General features: G+C 40.9%; 1 protein-coding gene across 1 annotated transcript in view; it reads left to right on the top strand.

The window, feature by feature from the left end:
* The first annotated feature begins 11,026 nt into the window (after window positions 1-11,026).
* Window positions 11,027-12,207, top strand: part of TTC21B (tetratricopeptide repeat domain 21B) — a 3,240,027-nt gene continuing 3,238,846 nt past the window's right edge. Inside the window, exon 1 of the mRNA XM_044075355.1 lies at window positions 11,027-11,301. Coding sequence (XP_043931290.1) covers window positions 11,275-11,301 — 27 coding nt within the window. The 5' untranslated portion in view covers window positions 11,027-11,274. The remainder of the gene's footprint in view (window positions 11,302-12,207) is intronic.

Raw genomic sequence — 12,207 nt, 5'->3', positions numbered from 1 at the left:
GATCTTTGCTGTATCTTGTTGGAGCATTGATAAGCTGAGAAAAAACATACAGATTTATACTATTTGTGGGGGATTCGGACACTATGAATCTCTTGAGTGTAATAACGCACTCCAGGGTGTTTATTATTGTGGAAAAAACTCCCTTCCAAAGGTGTAGCAGTAACCATACCTCTCAACCTCTTAATGTAAGGAATCTGGACAATGCCTAAAATAATGGGGGTACAAAGGCACAACAATAGGCACAGATTTTAAATATTTCTCTTACAAAACAGTGTAAGAAACATTTCTGTATGGAGGGTTTTCAGTCCATATATCTCTAGTTAATCACTGTATATTAATCAGATCAGACAATAGAAGTAGAAGTAGCGAACTTAGACTCATCTTAAATCAAAAAAATAATAAAAAATATATAATTTGAAATATTGTACAGAATTACTAAGTATTCGAAAGTAATCCAAGCAGTCTGTTTCCAGTTGAAAATACTTTATTAAGTACACCGACTTTTATCAGGCAAGGGAGTGGTTTATTGTGCTGTATAACAAAGTGTTATTGGTACACATGTTAAATTCACATCCCTTCCCCCATCAGTGTGACATTCGAGCTGGTCCTGCCCTACTTAGTAGCTGTCATAATAATATAACCCTTATGTACTTTAAATAAAATTTATAATGATGTGGTACCTCTTATTTACCCAGATTATTAAGTAGATTACTACATCTGTGATTTCATCCAAGACAATGTACTACATGGCTGGAAATATATCAACCTTAGTCCATTTGGCAATCAAAAAATATATATAAATCTATACATATACACTTTGCATGTAAAAAATCAATTGTAAAAATCATATTGCCTGATCTGATTAATATACAGTGATTAACTGGAGATATGTTTGTTTGTTTGTGTCTTTCGGCTTTTCCCGGTTAGGGATCGCCACAGCGGAACTCCGGTCCGCTAATGATTGGTAGTGGATTTTTACGTACCGGGTTACCAGCCCTGACGCACAACCTTCAACGAAGGCATGCCCCATTCATGTATGCCTCCACACAGAAGATGCTCTAGCTGAGAATCGAACGGGACGACATCTTGCTATGAGGCGACAACGCTACCACAGCACCACAACCGCAATATATACGGACTGAAAATCTTCCACACGGAGAAGTTTCTTACACTGTTTTATTTTTAGACCCACTATACTTGTTTAGTGGGTTGTTTGAGACTTCGGAGATACCACAGATATTGCTTGTTTTAAATACTGCTCTTACAAACTTAGAAAATTGCTAGATTAACAAGAACTGTGTTAGCATGCATTTTTTAAGGCTAAGAAGCCTGAAACTCAAATTGTCATTATTTATTGACTTCAAACCTCAATAACTTGCCAGAAAATCACAAATTATATGAAGAACAGACCAAAAATATGAGTCAAAAATCTGAACGTTCTGCGAAAATCTGGACAGTTGAGCATAGCTCTCAACCTTCCATCTCCAAAATGAGGAACACTAGCCCTCATAATGTGGAACAAATGGGCAAATTGTGGAACATATACTAATGGCTTACTAACAACTTCAACTAGGAAGGTCATAGGATGGTTAAAATATGCTGGCTTTACTTATAAAGAAGATATTTTAATGAATTAATATGATTCATTTCTATTTAGCATGGATTTCACTTAAATTCCTAACACTGAATGTGTTTCAGACTCTTTCAATGTGGAACTTTGAGGAACTTCGTGGAACATGAACTTATTAAGACCCCAAATGAGGTACGTTCCTCGTAATGAGGTACACTTGAGAGGTATGCTGAGAACTAGTAGCACTCTTGAATGTAGAATGTCTACAATAACACACATCCTGTTGGGCATTGTTGCATGCTTAAAAAATTGAATCATTTTCTTTCCGGCATATAACAGATGCAAACTACAGTACTTTTCTAGAGTACTAGTACATAACCTTCATCAGTAATACCCCGTTTTGCAGAGTAATTTACTTGTTTATGAGTACATTGCGCTAATTGATATGAGAATGTTAACCCACTAAGAAATTTAAGACACACTTTTAAGTGCATTTAAAGTGGAACAGCCTTACAAGACTTTCTGCAGATATATAGAGCTGAGTATATTTTTCTGCATTATTCTGTATTATAGAGCTAAATTGTTGCTTGGATATCTGTTGTTTTAGTGTTCTGCAAATATACAGAGATCAGTATATATTTTTTGGGTTTTATAATTTGCACTCTGATTCCTCACATCTCTGTTGAAACTTTCTTCCCCACCCCCCTCATTGTGGTTTCTATTGCTTGTGTGTTGTTAACTCAAGGTTCTCTTAATTTTGAACTGTTAATAGCAGCAGTCTGCATTTAAAGTGGAACAGCCTTACAAGACTTTCTGCAGATATATAGAGCTGAGTATATTTTTCTGCATTATTCTGTATTATAGAGCTAAATTGTTACTTAGATATCTGTTGTCTTAGTGTTCTGCAAATATACAGCGATCAGTATATATTTTTTGGGTTTTATAATTTGCACTCTGATTCCTCACATCTCTGTTGAAACTTTCTTCCCCACCCCCTCATTGTGGTTTCTATTGCTTGTGTGTTGTTAACTCAAGGTTCCCTTAATTTGAACTGTTAATAGCAGCAGTCTGCATTTAAAGTGGAAAGACTGTCTGCAGATATATAGAGCTGAGTATATTTTTCTGCATTATTCTGTATTATAGAGCTAAATTGTTGCTTGGATATCTGTTGTCTTAGTGTTCTGCAAATATACAGAGATCAGTATATATTTTTTGGGTTTTATAATTTGCACTCTGATTCCTCACATCTCTGTTGAAGCTCCCCCCCCTCCATGTTCTGGTAGTAGTTTAAATTTGGTGGCTTTTGCAGTGCCCGCCCCACTGTAGATTTGATCTAGGACACTCCCCCAGTCCCATCTCTTTACCGCATTCTACCTAATAAACCCTTTCTGCACTTGCTTTTAGTCCTTTTTAATTTAATGACATTGTTTCAAACTGTGTGTGGACTAATATTGCTACATACTCAAGTGTGCCAGCTTGCACTGCATGTGAATTGTTTTTACTACTGTTTTTGCTACTTTTCTGAAAAAAAAAATTGTAAGCCTGTTTCCTACCTTTCCTGTAATTAGTGTTCCAGATACAGATTTGCTGTATCCAGGACTATTTGTAAGCTTCTCAGCCCCCAAGCCTTTCTGTGTTGGAGGGAAGCCTTCTAGCTTATCAGTGGGAGTGGTAAGCACTAGGTAACCTGTCTACCACATAAGGAGTGGTTCTGGCCCAGAATTTCTAGTTATTGGCCATTTGGGCGGTCTTCCATCTCTCTCAACTTTCTGATTTGAAGGCCTGCATTTGCACTTGTTTATGTCCTGTAACTCCTGGGCCCATCTCATTTGCTCACTCAAAAAAAAAAAAAAAAAAAATCTGCTTTTACTGTATTTGTGTTTCTTCCTACTTTATTTTGCTTTTGCGTCATCTTAAAAGTACTCAATTGTATTTATTACTGCTTGGTGTAACTCATTCTAAGCCTTTTAGTTTAAGCACTTGGGCTTCAGAACAGTTGTTTTACATTAGGAAGGTTTGTGGTCTGCACTGTGGTGGCAAGACAGGTAGCTTACATCCTCCTAAGTTGGGAACTGCTGATTGAGGGCTCAGTGTCTGTTATTCTAAAAGTGTATTAATTCTGTTTTAAGCACTTGGGCTTCAGGCCAGTTATTTTACATTAAAAGGGTTTGTGGTCTGCACTCTTGTGGGAAGAGAGGCTGGACTCTGCCCTTCTAGCTGGGAATTTCTGGTTAAAGGCTTAGAGTGCCTGCATATCTAAACTGCTTCTTACTGAAATTGGTACACCTTGTTTGCTGTAGCATAGACTAGATCCAGGCCTGCTGAATCTAGCTTTGTTTGTATAACCTGAGCACTAATTCAGGCATTCTTTAAAGTATTCAATTGTATTTATTACTGCTTGGTAGTAACTTGATTAAAGTGTAGCTACCATTCTAAGTCTTTTGGATTAAGCACTTGGGCTTCAGACCAGTCGTTTTACATTAGGAAGGTTTGTGGCCTGCACTGTGGTGGCAGGACTGGTAGCTTACATCCTTCTAAGTTGGGAACTGCTGATTGAGGGCTCAGTGTCTGTTATTCTAAAAGTGTATTAATTTTGGTTTAAGCACTTGGGCTTCACGCTAGTTGTTTTACATTAAGAAGGTTTGTGGTCTGCACTGTAGTGGCAGAACAGGTAGCTTACATCCTTCTAAGTTGGGAACTGCTGAGTGAGGGCTCAGTGTCTGTTATTCTAAAAGTGTATTAATTCTGGTTTAAGCACTTGGGCTTCAGGCAAGTTATTTTACATTAAAAGGGTTCATGGTCTGCACTCTTGTGGGAGGAGAGGCTGGACTCTGCCCTTCTGAGCTGGGAATTTCTGGTTAAAGGCTTATAGTGCCTGCATATTTGAACTGCTTCTTACTGAAATTGGTACACCTTGTTTGCTGTAGCATAGACTAGATCCAGGCCTGCTGAATCTAGCTTTGTTTGTATAACCTGAGCACTAATTCAGGCATTCTTTAAAGTATTCAATTGTATTTATTACTGCTTGGTAGTAACTTGATTAAAGTGTAGCTACCATTCTAAGTCTTTTGGATTAAGCACTTGGGCTTCAGACCAGTCGTTTTACATTAGGAAGGTTTGTGGCCTGCACTGTGGTGGCAGGACTGGTAGCTTACATCCTTCTAAGTTGGGAACTGCTGATTGAGGGCTCAGTGTCTGTTATTCTAAAAGTGTATTAATTTTGGTTTAAGCACTTGGGCTTCACGCTAGTTGTTTTACATTAAGAAGGTTTGTGGTCTGCACTGTAGTGGCAGAACAGGTAGCTTACATCCTTCTAAGTTGGGAACTGCTGAGTGAGGGCTCAGTGTCTGTTATTCTAAAAGTGTATTAATTCTGGTTTAAGCACTTGGGCTTCAGGCAAGTTATTTTACATTAAAAGGGTTCGTGGTCTGCACTCTTGTGGGAGGAGAGGCTGGACTCTGCCCTTCTGAGCTGGGAATTTCTGGTTAAAGGCTTATAGTGCCTGCATATTTGAACTGCTTCTTACTGAAATTGGTACACCTTGTTTGCTGTAGCATAGACTAGATCCAGGCCTGCTGAATCTAGCTTTGTTTGTATAACTTGAGCACTAATCCAGGCATTCTTTAAAGTAATCAATTGTATTTATTACTGCTTGGTAGTAACTTGATTACAGTGTAGCTATCATTCTAAGTCTTTTGGATTAAGCACTTGGGCTTCAGACCAGTTGTTTTACATTAGGAAGGTTTGTAGCCTGCACTGTGGTGGCAGGACAGATAACTTACATCCTTCTAAGTTGTGCACTGCTGATTGAGGGCTCAGTGTCTGTTATTCTAAAAGTGTATTAGTTCTGGTTTAAGCACTTGGGCTTCAGGCCAGTTATTTTACATTAAGAAGGTTTGTGGTCTGCACTCTTGTGGGAGGAGAGGCTGGGCTCTACCCTTCTGAGCTGGGAATTTCTGGTTAAAGGCTTATAGTGCCTGCATATTTGAACTGTTTCTTACTGAAATTGGTACACCTTGTTTGCTGTAGCATAGACTAGATCCAGGCCTGCTGAATCTAGCTTTATTTGTATGCTGCTTGTTTGTTTGCTTGTTATTTCCCTGAAACGCTAATTCCACTTAAAACGCGGCTTTTCAGAGCTTCTGTGGATCCCTAGTGATATCTGCATTGCTTACTGTACTTATTTCCTTGTTTCACTTGAAAGAAAGTTACTGTTTGTCGTTTTTGCATTTAAGTTACCTGAAACACATTGCATTTAAGTTACCTGGCACTTGCTCACTAAAGAAATTATATAAGTCAGCACTAAAATATTAAAGCACTACATCCTCACAAACTCGAGTACCTCGTTCCCCATTGGCCCTTTTTTTTCAATTATAAAGGAATTCCCAATACTATTCTAGCATGTCCAAAGGTCAGTTGTCAATCTCCTCTCCGGTCCAGCTGGTGAATCTCGGAATCTTGAGGCAATGTTACAACTGCCTCATGTACACAGACAACCCTCTCCTCCTCCCAACAAATTCCAACACATGTGAGAGATGCAACCATATAGCCATACTGGAGGCTAAGCTCTCTCAACTCAGTACTGGCAAAACCAGTCAGGAGGAGAAGGAAACCACACTCACTACAATTCCAATCTCACATAGTCCTACCACGACAGCAAAACAAACACATAAACACACAAAAACATACTCGGAGGCTCTAAATAAAAATCTGCATAAGCAGCAGAGACCACTAAAGCAGACACCCAAGCAACCGTTACCCCAAAACAAAACTCGTGCAACACATAGCTCACAAAGCCAGTGTGCCGAACAGTCACAGCCCTTAAGGCTAAACAACACACCTGATACACTATCGTCAGGCACACTGACGACCCGCTCACCAGGCTGAACAAGGAGAAGGTCACGGTGAGCTGCCTGTCGGAAGCTAGGATCCGCCACATAACACAAGCACTCAGGTCACTCCTAGGCAAGTACAAATATGATAAATATGATTCAATCATTGTCCATGCTGGTGTGAATGACCTGAGATGTACCTCCCTGGACTACATGAAAAGAGACATAGAGGAGCTCTCTGAGCATGTAGCCCAGGCCGGTATGACCCTGACCTCGAGTAGCATCTTACCCTCACCAAGAATGATGCCACAATATGAAGACAAGATGATTAATTTCAACAAGTGGCTTAAGTATTGGTATCATTCAAAGGGGATCCAATGCCTGTCAGCCTGGGATAACATGCTCGACAAGCCACGATGCTTCGCTTGGGACGGCTTGCACCTGTCACCCCTGGGCTTTCGGATATTGGCAAAGGCTCTTGCTACCCCCATAGTGCCTTTTTTAGGTAAGGCTCAAAAGACAACCCCACCTCCATAGGTATCACAAGGGATAAGAAACTAAGAGTAATGCTACTCAATGCCAGAAGTCTAAACCTCAAGATGCATGCACTCGAAACTCTCCTTAGCATGGAGAACATCGATATCTGTGCAGTAACAGAAACCTGGTTCAAGGCTCCCGAGAGCACCCCAGCACTACCAGGTTATACCTCATACCATGCTTTTCGGCCCCAAAACTTGGACCGTACTACAAAAGGAGGGGGGGGTATCAATATTCGTCAAAGATACCCACACCTCCAGGTTGGTGGCACAGCACGAAGTATCAGAGACTATCCATGTGCAACTAACAGTGGGTAAAACTGCCTTCCAGTTTATAGCCTGCTACAGACCACCCTCCCAAACCCAGGAACCCCACTCGGCCTTCCTGAGAACACTGGAAAATATGAAGGTCTCTCCAAACACCATTATATTGGGCGACTTCAACTACCATTGCATAGACTGGGAGCATTACTCTAGCTCCAACACCCTAGCCCAAAGGTTCCTAGAATTTATAAACTCAAATGCTATGGAACAACTTGTTACCACTCCCACAAGAGGGGAAAACATACTGGACCTGATCATCACCAACATGGGGACAATATGCTCCAGACCAGAAGTGTATCCCTCACTGGTAAGATCAGACCATAAACTAATCTCACTGGATATTCACATCCCGACTCCACCCCCTGCCCTGAAAACCAGTGAAAAACTTCTCTAAAGCAAATTTCACACTCCTCAAAACCGAGGTGGAATCCTTCAAAGCCCCCGGGCCTGTGAAAAATATGGACCAGACCACAGAATCCTTTATAAACGCATTCTATGAACACCTTCAGGAATGCATGAATCATGCAATCCCAAATAAAACCAAGACCCAATCCTCCAAAGGCAGACGTCCTGTCTGGTGGACCCCAGCCATAAACAAACTATACAATAGAAGGAGGAAGCTACTACATGATAGAGCAAAATCCCAAAAAGGGAAGGCATCTCTGATCAGTATTAGCAAAAAAACTATGGGCACTCATAAAATCGTCTAAGGCCAGCTTCCAGAGAAAAATTGCACAGGACACTAAGGATAATCACAAGGCTTTCTTTAGTTATGTTAGGAACCTGGGTGGGAATTCCCAGATATGCTCAGAATTAGTCCAAAATGACAAAAAATACACGGAACCCACAGACATTGCCAACATCCTAGCTGACAGGTTCAGCGCAAACTTCTCCCCCCCCCACCAAAAGGGCAAATATTTATCCCAGCAGAGTGCTGCCCCCCTGACATCTCAGATGCTCAGGTAAGAGCTGCCCTCTCCAAAGCAAAAAACAAAGCATCAGTGGGACCAGACGGTGTCCCGGGCTGCGTCCTACATGAACTCCAAGAAGAGCTAAACCCAAACATAAAACTACTGTTCAATCTCAGCCTTACTACAGGATATGTATCCAAAGAGTGGCGTACAGCAACAGTGGTCCCTCTCCACAAAGGTGGTGCCTCAACGGATCTTGGAAACTATTGCCCCATAAGCCTGACTAGCTTGGTCTGCAAAGCTATGGAAAGGATTATCTTGGACCTCATAAATAAAGATATTGGGGACCTACAGACACTGGATCCTACCCAGTTTGGCTTTCTTAAGGGCAGATCCTGCCTCTTAAACCCGGTTGATTTCTTTGAAACAGTCACCAAGGCCATTGACGAGGGGAAGGTGGCCCACACAGCCTACCTGGACCTCGCAAAAGCCTTCGATACAATACCACACTCGGGCATTATAGATAAGCTCACCAGCTTAAATATAAACCCCTATGTCACTAGATGGGTTGCAAACTGGCTCAAGGACAGAACCCACATGGTTAGAATTGCTGGAGCCATGTCAGACTCCAAACCAGTTACAATTGGCGTCCCCCAAGGGTCAGTCCTGGGACCTCTCTTGTTCGGTATATATTTCTCGGAGGTACAGGCCAACACGAAAGGACTAAGTTCGCAGATGACTGCAAACTGGGCGCCATAATCGACTCTCCAGCCGATACAAGCATCCTCCAAAAGGGCCTCATAGAAACAGACAACTGGTGCCAGAGCCATGGCCTCAAGCTAAACGCCAAAAAGTGTATAGTCATCCCCTTTGGCAAAAACAAAGTGCCCACAAATTACCACATAGGTGGTAATCCATTAAGTACAGAAGAAGTCATTAGAGACCTGGGGACCCAAGTTGATAGCAATCGCTCATTTGACAACCACATGGCCAAAGTGATTAGAAAAACATTTTATATAGCCCACCTAATCATGAAGGGATTCACATCTAGATCAGGGGAGGTCCTCGTGCCTCTTTACTCATCCCTCATCAAGCCCATAATTGAGTACAATGCCCCTTTTGGGATGTACCTTACCAGACACCTGCAGCAACTGGAAAGACCCCAAAAGTACCTCACCAAGAGGATCATAGGGCTCAAACAGATACTATATGCTGCCCGGTTAAAGAAACTCCAGCTCTACTCAGTGGCATACCGCCAGCTCAGAGGCGATCTGTGCCTGCCGTATAAAGCCATGTCCAACCTGGAATTAATGGACATGTTGCACCTCAGAAAATCCAAATCCCATCGCGCTACGTGCTCGAGAGACTTGAACCTCAGCACTGAAATAAATAGGACATGCTGGAGGGACAGATTCATAACCCAGAGGCTCCCTTCACTATGGAATAAAATCCCAGTCCAGGTTAGGCAGAGTCCCTCATTGACTCTCTTCAAGAGGAATCTTGATGAGTGGATGGGAGATCGTAGGTTTACCCCGGGTATCATTTCTGTGTCACTGTTAGACAGAGGCACAGCATACTAACCTTGAAAAAGGGCATAGCAAAATTAATTTAAAATGGGTGGCGAAAGCCAAACACATTCTGGCTAGGCTTATAAATGCCCTAGGGCAGTTAGCCTAGTATGAACATATGAACCAATAAGTAGGACTACCACCTTTTTAGTGGCTGAACTAAACTTCTTGGTACTTACGTATTATCGCAACCACATTTGCAGCATGACAAACGGCTGTTTTTCACGCTGCAGTTATGCCGACAAATGTTCTGAAAAGCAACGGAACTGTTTATCGCCGAGAAAGTTAGAAATAGCTAGTAAGACAAAAAAAACATTGCGTTTAATGTTCAGAAGTAACCCAACACTGTCTACTAATCACTGCAGGTATACCTTTAGCTTCAGTAACGTTAACTAGTTCCACATTGCTAGTAACAGAGAAGTGGCAACACACCTCTGAACTCTCTCTTCAGCTTTTTGCAGAAACTACACAGGTTTGTGTCCTTTATTTTGTTTATGCCGTGTTGGCCTCACTTCTGCTTTACAAATCACACTTTCAGCACGGGAGACATTTAATGTCTGACAGCATTTGTTACCAGGAGAAAACGGAATGTGCATTACGCAGATTGCGACTTACGCAAAGCAACATGATATAGTAGCGGTGAAGTGCAACAGCCACGTTACCTTTTTTCATTTTTGAGTGATAACCCTGCATTAAATATTCAGTGTAAAAGAAAACACACAACTTCACATTCCCACTCCATTAACGGTTACATTTTAACATAGGGAAGCAACCGGTATTACCATGCAAATGTGGTTGCGATAATCCTTTTAGGTAAAATAAAAACTTAGTTTTATAAACTCTGAACGGTTTCACGTCATATTAAGGTGCCTTCATACATGATTTTTTTTATTTTTATGGAAATAATAGAGGGAAACTAGGAATATTTTTGTCCTAAAATCTCTGGGCATTTGCTTTTATTTTTATACGGCAAATCTGTTTAAATACAGCCTGCCCTGCATAAAAGGGAAAGTTAGTAACCCTATAACTCCAAAAACAACGAACAATTCACTCAAACCTTTCAATACAGGGGGATACGAGCATTTCACTCTAACCTTTCAATACAGGGGGATACGAGCAATTCACTCTACCTTTCAATACAGGGGGATACGTGGTAGAATTAAGTATCCCAATTCCCATCGCGACCTAGTTTACAGCTTTGTTTACATATCTGGCAAACATGTGCTCATGTTTGCTAGAAATTATTTAATGATCTGTAGGGACTCAGTCAGTTGTGTAGAAAAGCCAGTTCATCATCCCGGATCATCATCCTTTCTCCTAGCATTTTGACCTGAACGAAAACATCTGTTTTCTACTATTTGCCCTGGTCCTCTTTTCGGAAATGGCGGCTATAACTTGGACACCGGGAAATTTCTGAAGATGACGAAGAAAGTGATGTGGAGAAGCTAGCGGATGGTGTTTAGGATGATGTCAGCTGTTTCTGTGTTCAACATTTACGTCAGTTGATGGTATACTTTATCTTACGTAGGCGTTATGGATGACTATGATGTAACAACTTTGGTAAGAATGAATAACCAATGCTGTACGTGTAGTTTTTCTAAAAACGTATACGGTATCAGGATTTTTGAAATGCCCAAAGTTGTACTTTTTGTGGAAATGTAGGTTTTTTTGCAGAGCAAACAAACCCACATCTAGTGTGTAAAGGACTGCATTTCAGTACCCACTCACTCTTCTCGAATATGAGTTTACTTCCATTTTCTCTTTTATTAAGGCATTTGAGATACAAAATACTTATTTTTGCAGCTATTGGAGAAAACATAAAACACATTTTTTGTAATAAAACCAAATGATATTAGCCATTTTCATGAATTTTCGCAGGGCTTAATTGCGAAATGGGGACTGTCCTGCATAAAGAGGGTCAGGCGGTAATCCTATGCAGCAGCAGTGTGTTTAGCATCATGCACGCACTAATGGATGTAGTGTTACCTGTCTGTTGTCCTGTTTTGCTGCATTTATTTTGTGCACTGACACATGGTGTGGTTTGCAGATTTAACGAATGTCTTTGATGTTTATTTTCCACAGTGCAATTGTTTGTCCTGCATTTTGAGCTGACTTTCAGACGACCTTTTCTCATTTCAGTAATGTGTATACAACTTTCATTACTTTGGTTTCCTCTGGGAAGAATACTTTTGATTAGAGGGCTTGTTTTGGGAAATCCTAGATTATTGGCACAAATGATACATAATACTGATTTTTGACAAGCCATACAGTATTAACCGCATGCTTCATTTTGCTAAATTGTTGCTTTTGATAACATACCCTTGTGTCCCATCATCCATTTCCGTTTCTGACTCTTCAACATAATATTTTCAGTATAGTATGAAAATAGAATCTCGTCCATATACAGTCATAGCAGTCAACCTTGCATGCCCAAAGTGAGGAACCCCACTAGCCCTCATAATGTGG

This window comes from Protopterus annectens, chromosome 6.part1, assembly GCF_019279795.1.
Source record: "Protopterus annectens isolate FY-2018-M chromosome 6.part1, PAN1.0, whole genome shotgun sequence".
NCBI lineage: Eukaryota > Metazoa > Chordata > Ceratodontiformes > Protopteridae > Protopterus > Protopterus annectens.
Note: the sequence above shows the minus strand (reverse complement) of the source record. Positions and strands in the feature narration are given on the sequence as shown.